This window comes from Sphaeramia orbicularis, chromosome 9 (genome assembly GCF_902148855.1).
Source record: "Sphaeramia orbicularis chromosome 9, fSphaOr1.1, whole genome shotgun sequence".
Classification (NCBI taxonomy): Eukaryota; Metazoa; Chordata; class Actinopteri; order Kurtiformes; family Apogonidae; genus Sphaeramia; species Sphaeramia orbicularis.
In genome coordinates, this window is record NC_043965.1 from 13,809,465 (window position 1) to 13,836,751 (window position 27,287).

At 38.4% G+C, this 27,287-nt stretch overlaps 3 protein-coding genes and 1 long non-coding RNA gene across 5 annotated transcripts in view; 1 reads left to right on the forward strand and 3 right to left on the reverse strand.

Moving 5' to 3' along the window:
• Positions 1–18,596, reverse strand: part of ptgs1 (prostaglandin-endoperoxide synthase 1) — a 20,990-nt gene extending 2,394 nt beyond the window's left edge. Inside the window, exons 1-11 of one of the 2 annotated variants that reach the window (XM_030144535.1) lie at positions 18,499–18,596; positions 12,217–12,308; positions 8,059–8,175; positions 6,923–7,063; positions 6,394–6,537; positions 6,136–6,317; positions 5,946–6,029; positions 5,150–5,396; positions 3,682–3,968; positions 1,950–2,097; positions 535–908 (exon numbers count right to left, since the gene is read on the reverse strand). In XM_030144535.1, the coding sequence (XP_030000395.1) occupies positions 559–908; positions 1,950–2,097; positions 3,682–3,968; positions 5,150–5,396; positions 5,946–6,029; positions 6,136–6,317; positions 6,394–6,537; positions 6,923–7,063; positions 8,059–8,175; positions 12,217–12,308; positions 18,499–18,542 (1,836 nt within the window). In that variant the 5' untranslated portion in view covers positions 18,543–18,596 and the 3' untranslated portion in view covers positions 535–558. Of the gene's footprint in view, positions 1–534; positions 909–1,949; positions 2,098–3,681; positions 3,969–5,149; positions 5,397–5,945; positions 6,030–6,135; positions 6,318–6,393; positions 6,538–6,922; positions 7,064–8,058; positions 8,176–12,216; positions 12,309–12,373; positions 12,794–18,498 lie in introns of those variants that run through there. The other variant, XM_030144536.1, reaches the window with a different exon arrangement.
• LOC115426416 (uncharacterized) lies at positions 16,260–18,377 on the reverse strand. Its single transcript, XR_003936335.1, has 2 exons — positions 16,851–18,377; positions 16,260–16,535 (listed from the first exon to the last, which is right to left on the reverse strand). It is a non-coding gene; the product is annotated as an uncharacterized LOC115426416 (long non-coding RNA).
• inpp5e (inositol polyphosphate-5-phosphatase E) lies at positions 18,501–24,940 on the reverse strand. The gene is made up of 11 exons (XM_030144534.1): positions 24,670–24,940; positions 23,230–24,094; positions 21,881–22,004; positions 21,684–21,781; positions 21,477–21,601; positions 21,089–21,208; positions 20,791–20,898; positions 20,231–20,392; positions 20,001–20,116; positions 19,763–19,899; positions 18,501–18,729 (listed from the first exon to the last, which is right to left on the reverse strand). The coding sequence occupies exons 2-11, from the start codon at positions 24,039–24,041 to the stop codon at positions 18,597–18,599; spliced, it is 1,935 nt and encodes a 644-aa protein (XP_030000394.1). The 5' UTR covers positions 24,042–24,094; positions 24,670–24,940; the 3' UTR covers positions 18,501–18,596.
• A 48-nt stretch (positions 24,941–24,988) lies between these two features.
• LOC115426415 (gamma-crystallin M2-like) lies at positions 24,989–27,003 on the forward strand. The gene is made up of 3 exons (XM_030144537.1): positions 24,989–26,139; positions 26,358–26,600; positions 26,695–27,003. The coding sequence occupies exons 1-3, from the start codon at positions 26,107–26,109 to the stop codon at positions 26,971–26,973; spliced, it is 555 nt and encodes a 184-aa protein (XP_030000397.1). The 5' UTR covers positions 24,989–26,106; the 3' UTR covers positions 26,974–27,003.
• Positions 27,004–27,287: the final 284 nt, after the last annotated feature.

The window sequence follows — 27,287 nt, forward strand, 5'->3', positions numbered from 1 at the left end:
CGCAGGTAAAGTTTGCTGGGGCTGATGAAGTCATTTATTATTTCAAGCACAACAGACAAATCTAACCGTCATCCTAATCATTCTCTCGCTGAACAAGCTGAAAACGTCGGAGTTTTTATATGTCCTTTCTAGCAGCTGTGTTATATGCACATCTGCCCAGAGGCAGCGTGTCGCTTCGAGCTCCAAATTTGACCAGGGCTCATGTTCAGCTCCGTAGCCTATCCTCACTCTGAGCGCTTCTCTGGTAAAACTCTGTTGTCCATAATGCTCGACGCACGACGGGAGCTCGTTAGGTTCAAAAAACCCAACTGTGTCGGATCGGGTCCGGTCTGCTTTCACATCTCAGACGAACCGCACCAGGGTTCGTATGGAACCGCACCGAGACCACCTCTTCAACTGGGTCTCGGTTCGCTTGTTTGGTCCGGAACAGAGTTCGGTGGTTTTTATTCACACCAGCCCAAAAGGTCCGAACCAAGGGAGCAAACGAACTCTGGTCCGTTTAAACGGACCAAACAAGGCAGGTGTGAATACACCCTCAGATCATCAGGTGAATATGAATTAGAGTTCAGTGGGTGGGTTCCTCTGTCTGACCTCCTCCTCATTTCTTGGGACGTGGAAGTCCACATATGGACACCATTTAGTATTAAGGCACACCAGTTTCTTCAGAGTGGCCGTTTTAATGATATTAAAGCCCGTCTCTCCTCCAAAGGTGCTGGGCTTCCAGTATGCAGGGGAGCAGATGGGATTTCCCATCAGGCCTTTCAAGGAGAAGGGTGCACCAATCTCCACCATACTCTCACCAAATATAGCTTTGGAGCGTGTTTTTTCCAGTAGGAGGCCGGGGTAAAACTCCAAAGCATCTACATCACCGTACAGTTCCTCCAGTCCTCTGGCCATCTCTGGGTCGTCTGTAAAAAAAAAAAAAAAAAAAAAGAAAAAAAAAAAGAAACACGTGGTGTTCAGGGTATACACTGGCTTCCAACTATTTTCTCCTTGTGAATTTAATGTCCCTTGAGCTGAACAGGGGTGTATGGTGAGGTGTTAGGATGTATGAGGATGTAAGGGGGAGGTAATATCTTTGGGGGTGAGGGCTGCAGCTGTATTACTTGTGTGACAAAGCTTGTTGTTCCCTAACTGGCCCTCACCAACACCAACCTTGTCTATGGCTCCAAGTAGCAGAGTACCTGTGGCCACACCACAGTAAACTGCTTCGACCAGCAGGTTAAACTAGCCATGCATGTCTGAACCCCTGGTGAGAGCTTAGAGAGGAGAAAGGTGCCACTTGGGGGGGGGGGGGGGGGCGGGGGGGCTTAATAGAATGATGGGTGAACCACATCTACTCTACCACTGCCGAACCACTGCTACTCTCTAGGTCCAGTGGTTAGATCTTTGGCTTTGGTGTTTTTATTTTTCAGTGGTTGAATGAAGGCTGTGTGTGGTTCGCAGCCTGTTGCAGCTGGAGGTTTGAGCAAGAGAAATGAGTGCATAAAAGAACTGAAAAAAATCTGTGCTCTAAATGACAAAAAATAAATGTAGTTTCTATACTGTTCTTCAACATAATGTATTCTCTGCTGTGTTGTACACCTGAAATAAAAAATGATGTACTTGCTAATTAATATCTTTGTAAAAATATACATGTCAACTATTATCCAAGGGCAGTATCAAAACAACCCAAAATACTAAGACTAATAAGAATACTAAGACTAATAAGATTACCATGAATACTGCAGTGGAAAACACTGATGTAATCTTCACATCTGAAGTGTACTGCAGTGTCACTTTTCACTTCCTACTTAAAACATGAGGATAATAAAACACATTTCTGATGCCAAGATTCACAAAAGGTTTTGCTTTAGTGAAACTTTTACTTATGTGAACTTGAAATAAAAACCCAATGTAAAATGTAACTGTTTTGGTTGAATACTCTGTTGTACGTCGCTCATGCTTACCGGTGAATTCAGAAAAAGAAGAATATGGTTTCAGGTTGAACTTCTTCCTGTATTCATTGAAAGGCTGTATACGCGCTGCTCTTGACTCTATGATGACTTTCTCTCCCACATTCAGCAGTACCTCGTGCAAGTTGTGACCTCCACCTATCTGAAACAAAAGACCAAAGATATTATTCATTCAGTAATCCCAACAGCTACAAAAAAGCAGATAGAGATAGCACAGAGTGAAATACGGCGTTTCATCTGATGCTGTTTAAAGACTGGATCTGAGAATACACATCATACAATTATAGGAAATGGTCATGAAAGGACATAATTAAAGCCGTGGTGATTCAGCATATCAAAATCAGTGTCACTACTGTCTATGTGAGAAATTCTCATGCACTCATTACTGTGATGATTTGTACGATACAAACAGACACAGCTGAGCAGAGGAGTAATGAAAATGTTTGACTACATGGGAGTGGAAGTGCACCTGGATTAGAATGCTGTTTTTAGTTGCAGTTTTACATATGCGTAGGAAGCTGAAGTGATTAACACTGAGGGGGTTTTTTTAATGTCAGAGACCAATTCTTATCAATGTAGAATTTCAGATTAGACTAAAAACAACTTCCTCGTCAGCACTTCCTGCCTTATAACAATGTCTTTATCACACTCTACCACTGAATATAGGTAGGTTTAAGAATCACATACACTATATGTCAATTATTGGATTATTACTGTAAAACTTGGTAATGTTGGTCTGGTGCAATTAAAATGTCACACAAATGTAGTGGAGTGTCAGGTGGGGCTGCATTTCAGAGATCATGTTTTTATTATCTGTTTTTGTTAGTTCGTCTGCCAGTTGGGTTACACAGACACTAGTGCATTTATTTCTGCCAACAATCACTTTATGAAACCTTTGAGAACCAGGCGAAAACATCAGTTTTCCAGCCTGCTGTCAAAACTCAAAGAAACATCTAATTTACTAACAATAAAGAAAATGCTCCTTGTTTTCTGCCCTGCCAACTCTTACGGTCTCTCTCTCCCCCTCCTTGCTGGTGACCAATCAGGTGGCTCAGTCCCTCCCACGCTAACCAGGTGATGGGTGCAGCCGCAGCTTTTCAAATTCAGCAGTGGCAGAAGCCTGCCGCTGTCTCTCAGCCTTGCTACACCAGCATCTCCCTCTTTTTCTTTCTCAATTGGCATCCATCATTTTCACACACCACACTACTGATAATGCTGATTTTCTATATAGACCTTACCTTATTACTAGTTTGATTAATCTTATTTATGCCCAATTTTATTAATAACTAGAAGCACTCGGTTAGCGCAGACCTCCGCCAAGGCTGATCAGTGGGCCCCCCCGTGGGCCCCCCCACCCCCGATCACCACCAAAATTTAATCATTTCTTCCTTATCCCATTTCCAACAAACCCTGAAAATTTCATCAAAATCTGTCCATAACTTTTTGAGTTATGTTGCACACTAATGGACAGACAAACAGACAGACAAACAAACAAACAAACCCTGGCAAAAACATAACCTCCTTGGCAGAGGTAAATATTTGTTTGCCGACATCCTCCTGTGTTTGAGAGTTCTATCAAGGCCCTACGAGCCAGTCTTGACAGTGTTGTCTGTACTTTCCCATCAAGCCTTGCCAAGTGGTTTACTTGGTTCTTTTTGGCAACATAGTGTTAATTTTTAAACAACAGCTGAAGAAATTGGTCCTAGATTCTGGTGAACTGCCCTACCTGTCCAGCAGGCTGTCGAGAGAAGGCATCCACCAGTTTCTCCACCCCATAGTGCATGAGGAGGGAGGTGTTGTACATAAAATGGGAGTAAGGGATTTCATCTCCGTCGATGAGGAAGCTGTCAGGCATCAGAGGGTGCCAGTGGTAGAGGTGACAGAACTCCAGTGCGATGCGGTTGCTGTACTGAAAACGTGCATTGAAGAGGAGGGAGGGGTCAAACTTGAGCTTCATCTGGTAGCCGCTCAGCTGCTGCACATATTCTTCAATTATGATGTTCACCGTCTCACCTGGTGGGATGAAAAACTCTTGATGTCATTTCAAGCAGCTCAAAGACACTTAAATTAAGAACTAAATACCATAAGGTTGAATCACTGAACCAGTAAGCGGGAAAGAACATGTCTGTCAAATTTGAAAAGAATCAGGTGAATAGTGTCCCCTCATTCTATGAAAAAGAAAACACAATTTTTTTTTTTTATCTTTAGTTGACGATATACAAATTTATTAAACATTTATTAGATCCCTCAAATGTCTTGAAACTAATTCTGTTAAAAAACTGCCCCAGCTTTTGAAAAATTGCCTGGTGAAGTTTTTTTTCATCTTGTAATTGATGTTTTTGGCCAAAGAGATATGTTTGGTATGAAGACTGTAAAAAAATGATGTGCTTTGAAGAACAGTGATGAATGAGTGAGAAGGATAACCTGAAAATCAGGTTATGATCACAAACATAAGTCAACACATTTGGCAACTTTTGGGTCTCACAACTCTGATGATCATTTTTGCTTCAAGTCTGTGTGATGCAGGCCCATCAAAATGAAAACACATTATACAGTTTTTACTGCTTTTCCAATGACCAAGCTTGTTTTCATCACTTTGTAAGTTATCAACCAAACATGATTAGATTAGATATAACTTCATTGATCCCTTGGGTAGATCCCTCAGGACATTAAGGATTTGTTACAGAATTATTTGAGGAGACTGTGAAAAGTGATTTATCCACCATCAGCTGAAACACTACACAGGCACGAATAGCACATTAAGATGAGGATGTGCCACAGATTACAAGTATGTTCAGGAACTCCTGTTGCATGTTCTTTCACAATCAAGAAAAAAATACCCTTAAAATTATTTGGACAAAACATATTTCATTCATTAAAACTCTCAAAGACATTCAATACATCTGATAAAGGAAAAAACTAAATTAAAGACTAGAAAAGCACTCGGAGAGCGCAGACCTCCGCCAAGGCAGATCAGTACCCCCCCCAAAATTTAATCATTTGTTCCCTGTGCCAGTATCAACATTTCCTGAAATTTTCATCCAAATCCGTCCATAACTTTTTGAGTTATCTTGCACACGGACAGACAGACAGACAGACAGACAGACAAACCAACGCTGGCAAAAACATAACCTCCTTGGCGGAGGTAAAAACACCAGACAAAAAGATTGTCTTTACTTAAGGAAAAGTCTCACCAATGATGATGAGTCGGGCGGTCTGGAAGAGCTGCTCGTCGTCCCAGGTGGGATGCTCTGCCTTCAGGATGTCACACACTCTGTTGTGCTCTCTCAGCCATATGGTGGCGTACATGGTCAGGCCTGGCAGGATGCCAAAAAACTCATGACCAATGGCCAGACGCTGCTCTGGAGGAAAGGCTTCTGGGTACACCATGTGTACTGGGACATCAGATACTGTAGGGGGGTACACCTCATCATCTACTAACTAGACAAACAAAAAAACACCCAAATATATTCTGATTACATTATATCTTTGCATGATTGACAAAAATAATAAAAAAAAAATTAAACAGATTTTCTGACTGCAAGACCTGATGACAAAATACATATCAACCATCAGCAAACTAGAGTCAGAAGAGGATGGCACATTGCCCTGTCTCTCAAAAAAATGAATATTGCTTATTTTAGACAAAACAGCCAAAGACATATGATGGACAGGTTGTGCAGCTTTGTTGCCAAAACGTACAATACACTCACATTAATTCTTAAAGACTCCACTTGAACAAATAACAATACATTAGAGCAAAGGAGGTGAAAAAAACAGAGTGATGACGGACAAACATGTTCGCTATATTCCCCTGTCTTATATTCCAGGGGGACAAAAAGCAACACTTGTAAGGGTGTCAATGTGTATTATTTGTTAAACAATGAAAATAAGCAGGTAGACACTGATTGGAGAAACACAACTGATATATTAGAACAAAGCACTGTAGACATGCACTGTACTTAAGTGAAAATACAATGTATTTAATACCTGGTATTTAAGTTTTCCATCCTTGTGAAGTCGAAGCAGATGCTGACGTTCGAGGTTGTCTCCATAAATGTTGCTCGCATCAACCTAGATATACAACAATAAAGTCATTTAACAGGCTAATAAAAAGACCCTTGATTTACCCGTGATTCTCAGGATGTTTATTGTGTATTTCAGCTCATATGTATCTCACTCCATGTCCTAAAGCCTTGGTGAAACCTCCACGAACATGAGACCTCGTCTTAAAGAACTGGTGTGTAAAATGCTGAGCCATGAATGCGAACATCACATTGGTCCCCTGGGGGTCTGGCCTAAATGTCTTCCTCTTAAAAAAACGCTCTGTCAGCACATTGGGATCTGGTAGAGTAGGTTTGCCTGCAGAGAAAGACAATATTTGCATGTTATGATTTCTTTTGATAATAATAGTAAGTAGGTTGGTAAAAGGTCTCACCCTTTGTTCCCATTGGTAAAGGGCAGTCTTCAGGTATGGGAGGTAGGATACGGGTGTAGTAGGAGATATTGTGGTAGGACTCCCAGTTGAGGTACCCATACTTTGTATTGTAGGTCGGGGGACTTGGAATAAGTTCACTTCTGACTTTGGTAAAATGAAAGCACAGATGTCAGTGGGTAGAGTTCTGTTTTTCATATGCACTGGTTAGATTTTAATGGGATATTTAAAAAAAAAAAACATGACTTTGTGAATGAACAGGATGCAGCCTTAAAATCAAACACATCCTAAGTATGGAACTTAGAAAAATCTTTTTTGTCTACTTTTCATCTTTCCAAAATTGTCTCCCTCAAAAGGCAGTTAAAGATCTTTTAAATACATCCTTTCATAATTATTTGTATTTTGATCAACTCCAGTACAAACATAATCACCCAGGAAGGGTCTTGTTTTATCCTTCATGATCTAATTTTGTTGGTTCAGCAAATTTGTTTGAGGGAGTTATGTTCTTTCTTACTTTAATTTTTTTATCTACCTGTTAGCACCAGTCTCATGAGGATATCTCCCAGAAAAGAGTTGTTGACCAGAGCCCAGAACCACTGGAAGTGAGTGAGGACGTAGTGAGAGAATGAAGGGCTCGGTTTTAGCATGAGATGAACCCAGGTCCAGAACTCCGCTACAAAAACATGAAAAAACACATTTCACAACACCATTTACTGCAAAACTAACTAATCTAACAAACCGATCTAACTCTCTTTATATTTTGTATTGGAATACATGCTTTGTCTTTTCTCTTTTATATTCACTGTCTTTCCAAAGCCTGAGCCATAAACAAGGAAATCCAAATGTACTGCAGTGTAATAGTAAAAAATGGATGTAAACACACAGATTATGTTGCACTAGGAATTCTGAGTCCTTTGGGAGAAGTGTTTCATTTCACTCAGTAACAACTCGGTGACCTCTGTGATGATCTTTAATGTCTTACCCATAGACTAGCAAATTACAACACCACGTAATAAGATCTAACATTAACAAAATCAACACTTTCTGAGACAAATGATAGGTTGAACATTTGGTGAGGCCCATTTATTGTAGCTCTACAGTCTGTTATGCAGCCAAATCATGGACCAATCACAGATATTCATATTTCTTTTCTTCTTTTTATTTTCCAACTTACAGGTAAAATAACCAACCATGTCACTAATCTCTTCCATCTCAGCCAAAAATTTCACTCTGAGGATCCATCCATTTTCTGAAACCGCTTAGTCTTTGTAAGGGTTGCAGGTGGTGCCGGAACCTATCACGGCTATCACTGGACAAAGCACATTATGCTGCCAGCTCATTGCAAGGCTGACATATACAGATGGTCACTCTACGCCTAAATTAAGCACATGTTTGGGTAGTGAGAAGATGCCAGAGTACCTGGAGAATATGTAAACTCCACACAGAAAGGACAGAAAAGTCAGGAAACTTTTGGCTCACAGTGACAGACATGACTGAAGCTTAAGCTAATTAACCACAGGCTAGCCCTTATGTTTTCATCCACAGTGAAACCAGCTATTTGTTCTATGTATCTTCAGTTAAATTTATTTTACAGGGTAACTGTGACCAGAGTGCAAAACTAGAAACAGAAGTTTAAATATAGACATATATCTTTTTTAGTGTACTTACGAACAGTACAGTTTTCCCCATAGAAGCCGGTTCGGGTGCAGTCACACTCATAGTTCTCTAAACCAAACCTCACACACACTCCTGAGTTTTGACACGGGTAGTAACAACAGGGATTAACTGCAAAAAATAAAAAGATGAATCAAAAACAGAAAAATTTAAAATGAATTATACTGTGGTGTGTGGAACACTGTGAAGATGAAAATTAGCTCAAAGAGTCACAAACTGTGGCTTCACTCCTTTGATAAAGAAAAAAACATCAGGTTTATACCATGAAAATCATTTTTTTTACCTGCCATTATCTTTTTGTGGACACAAAATCTGTTGTATTTTATTATTAATTTGTACTGTGAATTGATGAAAGAGTAATTTTTAATACCATGCAATGCAACATATGACTAAACTGAGACAGTAAACTGGTTATTATTACAGGAGCAAAGTGAGGTTTTAACTCTGCAATGTGGTAACACGATTATTGAGGCATCCTTCTAATCAGATCAAGATTAAGATGATACTCTATACATGTGTGCTGCAACTCCAACTCACGCACAGTCACTGTATCACTGTAATTATACTGAGTAGAGCTTATCAGGAAAACTCTCTTTAAGATTAGCGACAGTGCTGTGCTTGTTTGCACACATGAGAAGTGACACATGAATAGTTTACAAAAAATGTATGAAAAGGGAAGCTGCTTCCTCGAACGGTCAAACGCAACAAGTAGGTGTGACTGTCAGTTTTAGAAAGAAAAAAAATTCTCATGCACCTCCCAAGACTACTGTGTGAGGCAAATGCGATAAAATATAAGATCATATACTCAGTGCTCCAATAAAGTCAATGATAACATTAATGTAATATAAATAACCACTATCAGTGCAATATGCCTATAATTTTATTCATCTAAATGATGGCTATGTTTTGTACCATATTGTTTGGGACTACAGCCTACAGAAGAAGATGAAATTCACTGTGCAAAGGGTATGAAGTAATCATTTAGAATGGAGCTGGTTATCAACTGAAAATGTCTAATGTTCAGGGATGCTAGGTTTATAATCATGACATCCAACAATGGATAAATAAAAGCACAATACAATATAGTCATTATATCCCCGATATCAAGTTTCGGTGATATAAAGGTTTCACCCCACTCCACTGGATGCACTGCCAGATATCCTTTGTGTGAATGCGATCACTAGGACAGATTTGGTTGGCTTTCTTATCCATTGATAACCAACATAAGGGACCCCTAATAGAAGAACTCTATCAATTTCAGCTTCTCTATGAGTATTAGAAGTCATCCAAATGAGGGCGCTTTAGTTGAAAATCGGTTTTTTGGACATAAATCAAGCAATAAGCTGACTGAGATAAAATTTGGTTCATGTTGATCGTCTTACAAATGTCCATTTTCTTGCTACCATCCAGAGTTCATATGGTGTCTTTTTCATTCACTAGGTGAAGTTTTGTGGGGAAAAGTTGGTTCTCTGACCATTATTCTACCACTATCAGGTCAATGTAGTTCAAACTGAGTTCATATTGAGTGTCTAACAATTCTTGTAGATAGATTTATATATGGGTCATTTCAGAATTGGGGGAACATTTCGCGTCTCCCAGATACACCCTTTGTTTTTTCTCCCCAGACAAATCTTTATTGAGTCAGTTTTTAATAATACTAATGACTGAATTGAACTTTAACAAATAATAATGCTTTTTGTATATTTTTGACAAAATGTATACAAAAAACATTAGCCTAAGAAGTCCAAGCCCGTTCAAAATTCTTGAGTCTTCGGCTCAGGATTTATACACTGAACTTGAATTAAAATGAAATAATTTAATATAATTTTATTTTTTTGTGCTCACTCTAATAACATCAATAAAATCAATTGCACAGAATATCTATTTTCTGTATTATATGAAATTTCAATATTAAATAAATGTTTTTTTGTCTGTCTATACGTTCTGGTCAACTCTGTTATCTCTGTTATAAAACTCCATAAAAATCTTCAAAGCATTCATATAAAAACATCAGACCTGCATCCTATGATGTCATTTCCTCTGGCAGAAAACATGTTGAAGGCAGTAAGGTATATCATTTTTCTTCTCCCATTATTTTGTACAAAATGTTTAGGATACACCAATAGTAGATTAATTACTTGTCAACTCTGTTATTGTTAAATCATAGTGACTCAATCATGAAACTTTTAAAAACCAAAAATATGATAAAATCTATAAAAATTCTATTTTTAGACATACCATGTGGTACCTCATTTTCATCTAGCACATGGAGTTAAGATCAAAAATGGAAGGAAATGTCAGCTCTGTTAATGTTTTAATGATAAAAGAATTGACAGTGACTTACAGAGTCAAATGATCCTAATCTTATTTGAGTATCACAGTCAGACAGAAATGTTACAGTTGTTGGTTTTAACTATGGGTGGTCAACTTTGTTATTCATGTCAACTCTGTTAAAATCAGTGTCAACTCTGTTTAAAGCTTTGCTTTAAAAAATGATTATCAAATGTTTTATTATTAAAAAACTTATTACAAGCTGTGTCCTAACTACCATTCTTAGTAAATGAAATTTCAAAGTATTTAATTAATTTTTACAGGTCTGTTTACAGAAAATGCACACCCTCGCGGCGACATGTCAATTAAATGTGTTGATATTTTTACTCCATAACAAAAAGTTTTTATCTAATCAGACCAAAAATGTACTTAATGGATTTAGAGGCACAATATCTCTAAGGAAAAACAATCCTTTAAATTGTTTGACATTTGTTAATTTTATGTATTCTACCCAATTTGTCTGCAACAGAGATGACAGATTTTTCTGCAACTAAATTGTTTTTCATAATAAAAGTTTTAAATGTTACAGGTTTAAGCTCAGCAAATACTAGAAAAGTTAAATTTAAAGTGTGTTCTATGAAATACAAAAGTTTCATGAAAAAGAACAAAAAAACACTCCAAATTTTTGTTTTCTGTCTCCATGTGAAATGTACCTGCAATTCTGAAATGAGCCATATAGCAGAGGATTGGGGGGATTTTGGGGATAAACCCTTGCTGTTGGCCCCCGACAGTGTAAGCCTCATTATGTTTTTGTCATAGTGGCAAAGGTTTACACTGCACTTAAAGGGTGCAGCCGGGTGACAGAACTAACCCCTTCCTTATTACAACTATAGGGTTGGCCCTTAACACCTTTTCACACATCACCACACGAGTGGTTGCACTGGGCAGCTTCCTGTGTGAGCAATGAATGACTGGAAACTATGTGAGCCCAAACTGATACATGTCTGCATCTCCTCCCTTTTCTTTTAAGGCATCTGAAATAATAAGCCTACATTGGATATGGTCACTTCACAAGAAGTAGAACCGTCCTTTGATGTCTCACATGACACCCTCATCCCCCTTTCCCCATATCTTTAACCATCCCTGCTGTTGTAATATGGCTTCCTGTCTTTTCTCCATACTGGCAGACGTTCAGAGAGATAATGCTATGAATAGAAGGACAGATAAGTATAGCACATAACACAAGTTTCTAAGAAATGTGTGAAACATGAAATAGACAACATGTCTCTTACAGTACAGACACTATTGACCACAAAGAACACGTAAAATACTTGAGTTTCAAATTAAAGTGTATGAATCAAGCAATAAACAGCTCACATCTGTCTTACAGAGTTGGGAAGCAGATATATGTACATCCTTTAAACATTAAAAAAAAAAATGCTTCTTTGCCTTAACAGATTGAAGTACACGTTGATTTGGCATAACACTATATCAACTGATATAGTGGAGGTTAATTTACATATTAGAGAACATATGAATGAATGAATGTTTATAGTATTAACATGAACACACAAAGTTTACTGAGATAATAAAAGGCTAACAAATCATCCAGAGAATTGTTGAACTTATATAGGATCATGAACTCAGCTAACTTAGCTTAACTGTTTTAAAAATAAAACTCATCCAAAAACATTATATCATAAGACATAGAAATGTATTATATTTATTTAAGTATATAAATTAAAGTCTATTTAAAAAATACTCAAATTAATAATCAATAAAGATGTTAAAAACCTTTATAGACAGTATTAGACCTGTGGCACCTGTGTAACTATTAGCATGATTAGCCTAGCCCTAGCTAAACTGTAAAAGTTATCTTACCAGTATTTGAGTCTTCCACACATAATGACTTCTCCAGGAACAACAGGCTCATAAAAACCCACAGACACAGGTATGTAACCCCTAGGAAATCAAAAAAATAATATCACTTAAATATTCACTGAGCATGATATTTAGTAATAAAAATTGCATTACTTACCTCTCATGACTGACAAGTTGAAATTAGCTAAAAGGCACTTGGAGTGTGTTTTGTTGTTTTTTGTTTTTTGTTTTTTTCTTTCTTTTTTGGTAGAAGTATTTTACAGAAGCAGGAGTGAAAATTTAGAACGCTCCTTCCATAACAGCCTTCACTGTCATTTTAGTATCACGTTTCTTTTTATTTTTTTGACGACAATGGGCGGTAACAGTGTTTCCTCTTCCTCTGTTAAGTTAGTTTTGTCCCCAAAAATAATAAAGAAAGCCTCCAGCAATTAACACCACATCAACTCAAATAATATTTTAAACCGAAAAATGAAGGACAACATAATGCTTGAATCTACCTAATTAGTCCACCCTTTGTCTTCTACATGTTAAATATAATACATTATAAATTAGGGATCTATTAATATGTGACATTATAGAGAAGTGAAAGGAGATAAAAACGCAGGATGGTTTGGGGTTTTAAAGTGCTCTATCGCCACCTGCTGGCTAAAAAATATATAACAACCTAAAACCAATTAATGATACACAACTATCTTATCTACATCGACATTTAAACTAAGTAAATCTATCAGAAAAGGAGTTGTTTTTTTTATTTTTTTTTATTTTTTATGTGATCACTTTTGTCTCTGTAGTAGCAACTTCTTATGTTGATTCAGCCAGCTGTTTAGAAGATTTTCATTTTAAAATGAGCCTTTGCATTTACTGAATCCTATGACTGACTGAAAAGTTGGTTGAGTGATGTAAACATGTTGCATGGACCTGAAAATGTTTGACAGAAAAGCATCAGAAGAAGTAGTGACCTACTGCAGGGACTTGATACAGTTTTAAGTAATAATTCATACTGTTTATCCATTGATCAGGTTCTTTAAAATGACGACACTGCACATATAGAGCACATATTTTCACTTATAAAGACAGAAAAAAGTGCAGTTATTATTATTATTATTATTATTATTATTATTATTATTATTATTATTATTATTATTATTAAAATTATCAACATTATTATTGTTAATATTAAAGGCTTCATGACAATTCACTGGACTGCCTCACAGTGCTAATTAAAATGTTCAGCACCAAAAGGAATCAGACTACCATTCTACTGTTAGGATGCTGGACAAGACAAGTAGGAAATGAAAAAAAAAAAAAAAAAGTAGTGTGAGATACTCCCTGGTAAAATGTCCAAATAAAAGAGGATACACAAGCAAAGGTGTCAGAAAAATGGGCAATGATGACTGGGAGTACAGTTGGTGTCGGCTGCTGCCTTATCGGTACAGACAGCTGCCTGTCAGACAGCTGAGCCCATTAAAAAAAGAAAAAAAAATTTTGACAGAGATGTTGTTAATAATATCAAAACCACCTGTGATTTTTCTGCTATAACAAGCCAAAAATTCATAGGCTTGTTGGAGAAGGAAAAACATAGGTGATCCTAATAGCATGTATGATGTATCTGTTCCATCCAAGTGTCCCAGAACGTCAAAGGAGTGAGCCAGCACACACAAACCAAAACCACAAAAGTGATGCACCTGCACAGAATACAGCCGTTGTGAATTAAAGCAATTACACCTGTGCATTTTCTGACACATCAAGTCAAAAAGTGGGCTAAGAAAAAGACTTATTGTACGTAGCATTTAATCTAGCATTTACGGAATGTTTTAGGGCTCTGGTACTTCAGTCCACTACTGGGATGAAAGGACAGAGAAACAGGGTCGGATGTTGATTTTGGAGTTTCTAGTCAATCTGACTTGAGTTCAGGGGAATAAAATGTATGTCAAGTGGACAAAAACAGGAAGAGCATGAAAGTGTTGCTTTGTTAACAGCGAAAAAGATTTTTAATAAGATGAACAAAGCAACTTAGTTCTTACCCACAGAGGCATTATGTGAGCCAAAGCTATGTTAGATTTTTAGCAGCTGAAGTAACTCTACTGCTTGAGTTCCTGCATATTGGAGCAATTTATGGACTAGCCTGTGTCCTCAAGTGAGTGAAATCTTGACAAGGAGGCTCAACTATTGTATTTAATTTTGTATTTCCTTTTTTTCTAAGCCAAGCCTTCTTTATGCTGTCTTTCAAATATAAGAAAAATCAAAGAAAGTTCAACTCTTACCTCTCTTATATTTATAGTGTGCATCCTAACTTTAAATATGAAAACCTTTGAGGTAGTCAGGAGTAAATGAGGGGCTCACTACATCCACCTCTATCACTTCATAAATAAGGTGCTTTATGGTCCAGAAGTTTAATATTCTTTTTCTTGCAATTGATTCTAAACATCACAAATATCTCACATTGCTTGGAACTGGTGGTTTCATGGTTTCCTTTTCCATTAATGTTTTAAAACATGATGCAACCTAAAAGAGCATGTTACTTACCATGAATTAGAAAGATAACACAGCAAAAATGGGGAGATTTAAATAGTTTGTGTAGTTAAATTTTTACAACTGAAAACCTAAAGTTGGATTGTAAAGCATCCATCCATCATTTCCATCCATCTGTCCATGGCTAAGATTCCTTAAGTCAACAAACCCAAGTTCTGCAGTTCCACAGATCAAACTGTATTTGAAGTACAGTCTTTTTCCTATATGTTGGCCATGATTGTTATGAAAAACAATGAGATTCATCAGGAACTCATTACTAAATCATCATTTCCCGCCTTACAAGTGTCTGAAAGGGACTCCTATCTGCTCAGGGCTTGTGGACTTGCTGCTGGTTGCCATGGTGCTATTGGTGCAGGCTGGATACAGCATTCCTGGTAATTGATATCAGATGCTTCTGTGAGAGGAACCTGGACTGGGAGTAACCTGGAAGCATTTATTTTATGGAGAAGATGTTTAGTTAAGCCGTGCTCCCGCTCTAAATGAGCCTGGGCCTGGCGTTGGTGATGAATACGATTGGTGAAAGTACTGAAGGCTGGTTCCTGACTTGTTCCTTCACCTGGATCAGGTTACAGATTAGCAGACTTCCTGTCCAGTTTTAAGAAGTCAATCCGACTGATGGAGCAGTGACATGAGTATAGGCAAGGGCATCGTGGGTTATCTCACACAGGGATTTTGACAGAGCCACATGTAGATGGGTCCTCAACCCTGCAGATTTTTATTTATTGAACCTTTTAGAAGAAGCAGCTGACAAACCTGCTCTGGAGTCAGCTGGGGGTCAACAAGGGTAGATGTTGTCTTTCTGTACCTAGAACTGCACCAGATGAAAACCACTAAACACTGAATGTCCTATAAACTGTGTGGCGCATTTTATACTCTTTAAAGAAATTGTTCGTCATCTTGAGAGACAAAACTGCAGTATTTGCCTTTTTGTACCAACAGTTTTATCTTAGCACAGCTTAGAATAAAGGCAACACTAAAGAGAAAACAGGTAACCTATCCCCGTCCAGAGATAACAGGGATAGATGTAGTGTTATAGATATCACAGCCAATTCAAAGATATGTACCGCCTCTTCTGATAAGACCCGTTGCCATTCAGCCAGTCACAGCTGGTCGACATCACTGTAAATATACTGGACTGTAAGCTCACGTTAATGTTCCCTTCAACACAGAACTCTGCACAGCTCACTCTGTGGAGGGGACTATGACCACAGCCTCAAGTCTCATTCTGAGAGAGAGAGAAGAAGATTTTAAAGAAAAGTTACGTTTTACTTACTTTACAGAAAAGCCTATACACACTCAATATCTGTATTTAACAAGAAGCCATATTATGTTATTAATGGAATAGTTTGAAGGCATTTCCTTTGAAGGGACAATGCACCTCAGGAAAACAAAATCCAAATATTATTTTCAATTTAAAGAAGTGGGCTGTTTTGTTGTACTTTATGAATCCCAGTGGTGTCTACACTGTCAATTTGCACCTTGTTTTTGGTGCAAAATTACAGGACATTGGCTCTCTAAAACTCACCTGGAGCCTCTTTATTTCAGCTCAGACAGGAAGTTAAAAATATTAATATTTAACAGCAGCACTTAACTATCTTCCATTAAAGCACAAGAGACACAATAAACATGGATATTAACTGATAAGTAAAGGAATTGTTAAAAAATTTCTGGATCAGTGTGACTGCCAGTATGTTCTGAAGATGTAACTCATGTTTTTGTTACTGCTGTGTCTTAAATGTTCTGTGACGTGATAGTAAGCTCAAGTGGTTTTGTACTTTTGTTGTTCCCTTTTTTTTTTAGTTTAGTTTATTTCAAATATGCAACAAGACAAAGTAATCTTATTTAGTCCTTAGAAATAAAACTGGTAGTAAGAAGTCATGGACAAAAAAAACAAAAAACAAAACATATGCATATACATGACTTCATTCGTACATTTGAAAAGGAGTGGGAGGAAGTATAACTTATTTAATCCCACCCCTTCTCCACACAACAGTCTATCCTTTAGCTTCCTATCAGCAAAATATATGAAAAGTCAAGTCCCTTAGATCTTTTCTAAGTAATTAACCTCACTTATCATCCTCACATACACATACATACACAACCTTGAGGACATACCCAACAGAAAGTGTTTGAGTGAATTTAATGGCTCACTTTTGACTATATTCACTTGGCTATCAATCATTTTTGACCTGAATGAATGCATCAACTCCTGTCAGCCAGTTGTTAAATAAAGGCGATTTCTTTAAATAAAATATTTTACATTTTATCCATCATAGTTGATAGTTCTGTGTAGTTAAATCTGAGTCAACATAAACATAGCCTTAAATATTTATTACAGCGTGTTACATCACATAGGAGGCATAGAAAAAAAAAGCAGATAAGGTTAAGAGGTCCTGAGGAGATCAAGACAAGACCCACAGGCACTTTTTAGGGCAGAGGACACACCAGAGCCACTGCTGCTCATGCTGGGAATGCAAGTTCATCGATGCGGTACAGTACATGGACGGTTCATCGTATATATGAGGTTACACAGCAGTGAGATGAGAGGTAAGGCATTCAGTTTCAGTCTCGTACAGAAGGTATGGAAGCATATCACTGCCAAAAGTAGTTATAACAAGATGATGGCATAAGGAGTTTTAATGTTATAATGAGATATTTGCAGATGACTTTCACACAGTCTGTTTTACATTATACTAAAGCAAATAGTGTATTGATGAAGATAAATAGTGTTTTTATATGATCATATTGTATGTATGTCATGAAAACATGAAAATATCTTATCAGACTGTGAAAATATGTCAAAAGCGTCTTGTTATAAATATGATTCTAATCCTGGCAACAGTACACTTCCATACAAAGGATCACTTGGCCTATTAAGAGAATAAGTAGTGTCAGGCATTAACAGTATAATTATGATGTTACACCTATTTTTCATAGGACGTAAGTTTTGCAAAACAGTAAGCTGTCAGAAAACATTTTATCTCCCTGAAATTCAACAGCAGCACATCAAACGTACTAACTTAATGAGCTGTATATGCATTCCCCATTGGCATTACCTTTAAATGACGATATTTGACCTAAAATAAGATGACGTCTGCCGACTTCTCCCTTCTTTTACAGTTCTCCTATAAAACATTCAGCAAACACTACAACAACATTCAAGTTAAGATTGGCCAATGGCAAACACCTAAAAGACTTTAAAAAAGTGCACCTTAATGTTAACTGGAACGTTTATCTGCTACTAGTCTAGTTCATGACCAATCCACAAGGCATTTGAACACTTAACAAGAAAACCCGAACACTGTGTGTGTCTGTGATGCTTTTCAAACACCTAGGAAATAATTAGACAATAAATGCATTTACACAGAGCCTTTAAGGTTAAATCAGTTCGTGCTGCATGCAGCATGTGACTGAGGAGTAAGCCACCGTGGCACCTGTTACCCCACACTGTGTCAGTCATGTTTGAGCAGAGGGGGCTGGATAAATAAAGTCCAGACTGCTGCTGCTGTGTCTGTCTGTCCTGAAGGTCCCTGCCCTCAGGTACAGACAGACACTTCCTTTGAGTCTCACCAGGGTCCACACACAGTTCACCAACATGTCCAGTAGAGGGAGCACTTTATCCAGTTACTTCATTGGTAAATGGTAAATGGACTGCACTTAAATAGTGCATTTTACACACACCTTCATGGTGCCCAAAGCACTTTACAAAGCCTCACATTCATGCACACACTCATACACCAGTAAGTGTGTGCAGTGGGTTCTGTGTCCTTACAACACTGTTGGATTCTGTGCATTGCCTGTCTGGTCCATCTGGAGTCTGCCTGGTCTGAAGCAGGTTTTTAGAGGGTTTAAGAGATAGTGCAGATAGTGCTGCTACTTTGGTTCTTCATGGCCTCCCTCCTCTTCAGTTCTCTGGTGATCCTTCTCTTGATGCCCTCCAAGTAAAGGCTACGGTCAAACTGTCCTGCACCAAGAGGAATGCTGAGAAATGCACACAAGCAAAAGGAGCACATCAAAATTTAGGAAACACCACTCAAAAAGCCTGAAAAGAGATGTTTTTAATGATGGTGATTTTCTATCAACACTTGTACATCTGTAGTCATTCTACAGGGTGTCCCATAAGTCTCCATACATAGGAAAAATAAGCGTTTCTTGACATAAACCATTTTTATTTATATAATATGTTCTATATGACTGCCATTTTGTCGGGAACACATTTCAATGCGTGTCCTCCACTGCTGAAAAACTATAAAGAAGAAATATAAAGAAATACATGTTAGAACCATATGTATTATGTCCCCTATGTATGGAGACTTATGGGACACCCTGTATATCACAGACATCTGTATTTGTATCATTGATAATATTATTGCCAGTGGGCATGAGCACAGACCAATCAGCACTTGTATCTGAATCATAATCTGAGGAGGACTGCTACTTGGAACAGGTGAAGGGGGAAGAGATTTGCCATACAACCGCTGCCATTCACTTTTCATCAATACCACTGACTCAAAAATCCCTCATTGGACACATGTTTTTGTCTGATAAGGGACACGCCCACAAAAGTCACTGAAACGTGCAACATTAAGAAAAAAATTTAGACTGACTTGCAAGTGCTGAAGCATCATTTATAGTTCAAACCCACCCCCTTTTTTTAAGTGTTTTATGGTATATGTATGAGAGCAAAATAACTTGCATAAAGATGTAGCATGTAGGATTCAGGAGATGTATGAAAAGAAATGGAATGTTATATTGCGGCCTAATCCTGAGGTCTACACTCACTCAACTTCTGCAAACTTTATCTGCAGAAGTTGCAACACACCAACTGGAATATCTTTTGTCAGTGGTGGTGTTCAGAGACTGAACAATTAATGAATAGTACATTGAGGGTGTTCCAGTCATGTGTGGTGGCCAAATGCCTTATCATCACTCTCACCCTTCTGTATGATAGATGATGTGTTTTTAAATCTATCAGCACTGAATGTTAATGCATTTCTTTTACAGCTAGACTCACTTGTCTCGGCCTGGCCTCAGTTTGACCTGGAAGACTCCGATGACGGGCCGGTGGTCTGAAGTCTTGATGCTGGAGCAGCTGGTGTACTTGATCACCTGTATGTCCTCAGCCTGCCTGCTTCTGAATAGGATTCTGTCCTGTGGAGGACAACATTTTCACATGAAACTTTTCACCTCAGTCCAGTTTGCATCAAGTTGTACTGTGGTATCTGATTGTCAGATGCAGGTTTTCATCTTACTGTATACGAAGGCGTTCTCTGTTTAGATGTAGTGTCATAGATATCACAGCCAATATCAAATTTGTACGTGGGTAGGAAGTGAATTGGTGCCTCTTGGAAGCCTTTGAAAATTGAGCCTGGAGGGGAAAAAAGAAGCACATTCACAAAGAGAAGAAAATCACTCAAACTCAACAAACAATTTGACAAAACACATTTGTACTGTGTTATAGCCTCCTTTATGCAAGGCATACCATCTTTTATTTCCTTGGAGAGCTGGTCACACTCCAGCAGAGGTCCCATATCATCACCCACTGTTCGGTTGATCATATTTTCCACGTCCACACGGTTTTTGCTGAGACGAAAGTTAAAATCTCCGAACCAGAAGACCTGGTCAAATCTAGTGGTGACGTCAGCTAAGACAAGCAAGACAGAGAATATAAATACCATGTGCCACGTTGCAGAATATGACATTAAACTGCAGTGCTTGACAATTTTTAGTGTCATTCAAAAAATAAATCCATGATTACATTACAGCATATTGCAATTCATGCAGTTTGAAAGGAAACAACAATTCTCACAACTTTTGTGGACTCAGGCTCTGGAAATTATACCATTACACAGACTGATCATAAGTGTGTTCATTCAGGCAGGGGGTTAAATACACATGTTATTGCTGATCACTGTTAAGATTTGCTCAGACACCACTGTGCTGCTCTGTCATATATGGAGGGTATTTTCAAATTTTAGCTCCTGTAGCTTTACTGAACATTTCTGCAGAGGGTTAGTTTGTCTGTTTTTTGTGTAGACTTACATGGTGTGGAGCGGTAAGGGTTGGTATCTGGAAGGCCTTTTGGAAGAGCTAGAGCTTCAACAATCTTGTTGTAATCCAATATTCTCTCATACACTTTAGCATCTCCAGCTGGAAGAGGAATATGGCAGCATTACAAACCGAGCAAGCCACAGATCTGGACAAATATTAGAAGAGCAAGTACTAGTGCAATATTAAAAGAGCAAGGACAAGTGCAACAACTGGCCTCTTACAGAGAGTTAATTCTGTTGTTTATATCAAACATTAAAAACAGCGTCCCTGATTTGCAGCTTGCACTCACAGGTAAAATGAGAGGTGATGAAAAGGAAGGAAGTGCCAAAAAAGGTAAAGCCAATTCCCACAGCCCCTTTGGTCTTGATCTGAGAGATGATCCTGGTTGTGACAGTGGAGTGCTCCACTTCTGCGTGAGTGGCCAAAACAAATGTGTTTGGTTAGAGCTGTAACAGTGCAAAACTGCAAGGAGACTGTGAAGAATACAACCACCCTTAAACTTATAAGCTAATCTAACCATGAATACTTCATGTGACACAAACTACATCAATCCCAATCAGCCTTTAGATCAGCCTAAATCAGCAAAGATGACCACATAAACAAAAATGTACAGGAGGAAGCCAATTTCTCTGTGAAAGACTGTTTACTCTGTTAGGATTATGTACAGAGACACTGACCTGAGCAGAACCATATGAGGTCTCTTCGGACAAATACAGTGAGATACAAAACACCGTGTGATGCTGCATACAGCATGACATAATACGGCCCCAGAGTCTCCTGAAGACGGATCTCCCATTCCCTCCTGAATACAGTGGAACAAACTGTATTACTCTCAGTTATTATAACTCTGATTGATATTTCCTTAAAGACAAAACTTTGTGTACCTGTCAGGACAGCCCTCCTGGACCCCAATGATATAAAAGTCTTGTGCAAATTCAGAGTCTGTTGGAAGAAGGAGGTCATCTAAATTGGCTGGAAGCCCCTGGAACAGATGTGATGAAACATGATTAAGACTCAGCTGTTGAATCCAACTGTAGTAGTGTTAACTGTAGTACACTTTAAATAAGACCACCCCCCATACCTTCTCCCCCTGCATATTCCAAGTGGCTATGTAGATGCCCACTCTCCTGTCAGGAAAGTATCGGTCTAGCTCCTCAGCCCCCAGTAGAGCTCCACTTCCAAGGACACTGCCCTCCAGAAAACTCCTGAAATAAATAAAGAAATAATAATAAAATATAAATAAGAAAGTAAACTACTAATTTCTTTTGGTCTTTGTCTCTGATTTAAAAGAATCATTCACATGTATATATGAAGCTCTTCCTTACTAAACAGTGATTGTACATCAAAACAACCTCCTGTCAAAAATTGTGCTGAACAAGCATCAGCTCAGATCCCAAGTTAATCCTCTTCATTCCACTATCTTTCCCTTTTTCTCTGAAAGATGTGAGCACTGCAAATGAACAAAGTGAAGTGTAGATGCTTAATTTGAAGACAGATTAAAAATCAGTGAGCGTTGCAAAAAGAACTCTTGCTACTGGAGCATGGCCCATGCTAATTACCTCCACCTTAAAACAAAAACAAGATCCTTCACCTAAATAATATACTAATACCGAACTGCAAAAATACCCCACTGCAACCAACACCTATCCAGACAAAACTATTATATGTCAGCATTATCAGTAAAATATTGCTAAAATATATGATATGTTTTGATTCACATTACTGTTACTGTTTTGTCATATTACTATTTTTGTATACAGTTGCATTAATGTGTACTGTCTTTTTACTTCGGCATGTTTAACGTTGTGCTTATTTCAGTACTTTATATACTATTGTCTCATTTGATTTGTAGCAAACGTACCATATTTTCAGACTTTAAGCTTACAGCACCCCTGTCTTGTAAGAACCACACATATCTCTATGAAGTCAACTGTTCATGAGCTCAGCAAAACAGTTTTCAACTTTGTAACAAAGCATTTTCTTGTTAATCCAACAGAAATTTTAAAGAGTAGAGAAAAAGAATTTGCAACTCACACTAAATCCCTCAATATCATATTTAAGTCTCAAATGTAGTGTTGTAGAAGTAAAGCTTTGCAACTAATATACAAACGTAAAATACCTCAAACCTGGACTGCATCGAAAAGGCTACAGAAGACAAGACATTTTATCTAATTCATTTTCTTGTTCAGTAACAAAGACAAAGTAAGTTATATGTATGAACACATGAATGCTGCAATATTGTCACACTGGATGATACACACCCAACTGTAAATGTGGCTAGCTTTTTGTATCACCGCTCTTAGCAGGTTTAAACCACTAATGCTGTTTCCAATAGCCTGTTAACACTTTAGCCTTATCAAAAAGTTTTGATATCTAGTCTGAGTTTGACTTAATGACATCCTCTATGTGGTCTGCTATTGCTTACTGTACCTGTTCCTCACATCCTGGGGTCTGATGGGGCTAAGCACACTGTAGGTGGATCTCATAGAGTTCACAGAGGCACTGTCCGACCCCATGTTCTCCAGAAGCCTGCTGTCGCTCAGGTTCCTGTGGAGTCTGTCCCCGAGCTTCTCTTTGGCCAGTACCATATAATCCAAGCAATCCCTGTCAATCCTATTAGCTGCCCTTAAAGTGGCTGATGCAAAGGTCTTCTCCAGTGCAGGGAGTGGACCCGTAGGTTGCACCGGGGAAAGGCGCACCTTGGAGGACCTCACCCGGTGGTCTGCGGAGTCGCTCTGCTGGCTCTGGGGTCTCCTTTCATACTCTGAGAGACTGCTTCCTCTATCCCGGAAGACTGGGGATCCTGTCATGACAGGAGAGATGGGTCCAACTGTGGAGTCTTGGTCATTTCTGGAAGTGGCTGCACCAATGACAACAAACCCACCTGGAGCCTGATGTGACTGGTCCTCTTTAAGAGAGTCTGTAGAAGAACCAGTCTCAGCTGGGTCACTCAGACTCTCCTGGCTGTTTCGCAGCCTCCTGGTTCTCACTCTCTCCTCAACCGATCCACTTTTGATGTGCTTCAATCGCCTGGGTAATGAAGGTGGTCGAGGCTGATATGAACTAATCTCTCCATCTGTTTTTGTAGCAGGTGGTCTGAGGGCATCACTGTGCTCTTTGTGGGTGATGACATCTGCTAAGGAGGTCTTAAGGGTCGCACTGTCTTTACTGACAGATAAGTCTCCTTTCTCCTGTGCTTCACTGAACTGATGGAGGTCTTTGTCCTCGCCATTCTCAGTCATCCTCTCGTCATGTCTGAGACCAGCTGTAGTCGGGGGGATCTCTCATCTCAAACCTAAATGTACAAACAAAAACAGGACGAGATACGATTCAGTTTAATGCGTAGCTACTTTACGACGAGTGCAGACCACATTAGCAATGCGAGGAAACAGTAAATTGCTCTATTAAAATCCAAGAGAAGCATTTTTTTCCGCCGTATGTACCAATTTAGAAAACTATCAAACATCATTAGCAACAGTAATGAGTGATTTCGGCCTTAAACTAACCCAAAAACTACTGACGTTAACAAAAGGAAACAAGATCCCACGAGGAGCTATTAAATACCGGCTTGAGCATAAAACTAAAATGTATCCTTTTTTTTAATTTAATCGCTTACTATAAGCACTATGTTATTTTTGCCCAAATGCATCATTATATTAAATCACGTTCAACCAACATCTACGGTGCTAAAGTAAGCTAACAGCTAAGCTAGTTAGCCAGAGTTACATTAACGTTAAAGTAATGTATAGGCTAGTTTAACAAGCTAACGTTTACAACGATAATGTGGATAAAAACAAACACTGGTAGCTTCAGAGTTATCCAGTTGTTTCATTGTTGTTATGTATGCATTATGTTAGTGTGTGAAGTTACCTTTGGTTTACTGTAGTGTGGCTAATTTAAAGTAGCCTAATCACTTCCTTAGCAACGTTTGACAACACAGATTTTGTAACCAAGACAAGAGAGTCATGACAGAGGAGAGGAATGTTTCACAGCGCCCTCCTGTGCTCAGAGGTAGAACTGCACCTATAGTCAATGTTTGGACTGTTGTGTTTGTTCTTAGCCAACTCATCTTACAACCATATAATGTTAAAAGTTTCTGACAAGATAGATTGAAAAAGAAAAAGGGGAACATCATTGGGAAAGTTAATCACAAGGTCAATGTGTTTTACAAGAAACAAAGTTTTGGTAAATGGTAAAAAAATAAAATAAAATAAAATAAAGATAAAGGAATATTTATATCATTGTCCTGTCCTTGGATTCTTACTTTTTTTTTAATATTGTTTTCATAAAGATTGTTGCATAAAACTTATAAGCCTACTGCTCTTTTACGACATGAAGTGTCACTATTTATATGGGCTGTATGTGTTGTTATTAAGGTCCAGGTTTTATTACATTATGTGTCATGTTATGTAAAACATGTTTCAGTTGTAAAAAAAAAAAAAAAAAAAAAGACTAAAGCAAAAGACTAAGACATAATAATTTACAAATGTCTTTGTAAGATGCAGTATATTATTAGTTTCCAATAAAGTGAAAAGTTCTATATTTTAGGAAAAACTGAAATACTTTTGTCTGATACTGTGTGATGAAAGTAATGCTTGAGGGATTTAGAGATACATTTGGGAAATTCTGTAAAATTGACTTTGGCAGTCAGTGCTCAAATGGTTTTATATATTTTGAGTCAATAATTTATTTTGTTTTTAAAATACACATATTTCTCTATGCTCTGTCACGTATCAGCTGTACTATATATATATATATATATATATATATATATATATATATATTCCATTGTATACATTCCTTGTTATTTTTTTCTATTTACATCTCTATTTACAGGAAAATATTACTGCTTTGCATTTGAATTTACATCTACAACTCCAAACATCTATAACTACATGCATTACTTTATAAATGAAACACTATTCAATATGTGTCAAAAACAAAACAGAGAAAGATTATTGCTGACAAAACAGTGTATACAGCAGCAAATCAACAATGTCAAGGTATGACCTCCAATTGTTAACCCTTTCACACTTTCGGTGACCCTGGCGGTGTACGAGAAACAGCTGCTGAAAGGATTTCTGTAGCCTACTGGCCCCTGCAAATGTGACACAACCCCTCCATATTCTGTGCATTTCTATGGCATTGTTGCTGGCTCAGGCAGTTTACACAAAGGCACAGTCTGTGGGTCCGTGTATAAAAGGAAAGGGTTAAACCAGGTAGGGTACAGTTTAGTGCAAGAGCAAGAGCAGCAGCACATCTACCAGCCGCAGCAGCAGCAGCAGCAGCAGCCCACTGACCAGCAAAATGACCTCCACTGGAATGAACATGATGAGCAGGGTGAGCACACTGATTTCTAATGTAGCCAACAAAATACTTCATACTAAAGTTTAATCACTGACATTATTTTTCCAGTTGCTAATAAACTTGCCCATTAAGTTTAATTCTCTATATGGAGGCTTAGGGCTCAAATATGGACACTTGTTCCTCAAGAGGGACTTAAGATGCTTGCCCCTGTGCTTCATCTATGCTAACCAAAGCCTCTGCCTCTTCCACAGATCGTCTTCTACGAGGACAGGAACTTCCAGGGCCGTTCCTATGAGTGCATGAGCGACTGCCCCGACATGTCCTCCTACATGAGCAGGTGCCACTCCTGCAGGGTGGAGAGGGGATGCTTCATGGTGTACGACCGCACCAACTACATGGGCAACCAGTACTTCATGAGGAGGGGCGAGTACGCTGACTACATGAGCATGATGGGAATGAGCGACTGCATCAGGTCCTGCCGTATGATCCCCATGGTAAGATCCCACAACTGGCTACAGTAACCGTCAATGAGAGTTTGAAGATGTAAATGCGAAATATGACATTTTCTTTTCTTCTTTTGCACCACAGTACAGGGGATCCTACAGGATGAGGATCTATGAGAGGGAGAACTTCGGAGGTCAGATGTACGAGCTGATGGATGACTGTGATAACATCATGGACCGTTACCGCATGAACAACTGCATGTCCTGCAACGTGATGGACGGCCACTGGCTGATGTACGAGCAGCCCCACTACAGAGGCAGGATGATGTACATGAGGCCTGGAGAGTACAGGAGCTTCATGAACATGGGCTTCAGCGGCATGAGGTTCATGAGCATGAGGCGCATTACTGACTCCTGCTATTAAACTCTCTTTGCACTAAATAAAACTGTCACAAAATAAGCTGTTGAGGCATTGAGTGTCATTATTTTCTTCTATCTATGTTTAATTGTAATGTAATTAAAGGGGCAGTTTGTAAGATTTAGATAAAAAGTGGGAGTGCACAAACAACAACTTAGCAAACACGTAACACTATCAGTAACAGAATACAGTTACATACTTTTATAAGGTATCGCAACATAAACAACTTATGGGGCTAGACAAAACCCTGCAATTTTCTACTCAGTAAGAGCTGTCTCTGGCGATGTGAAGCAACACCAGTAGTGACTTGCTTTTGCCTC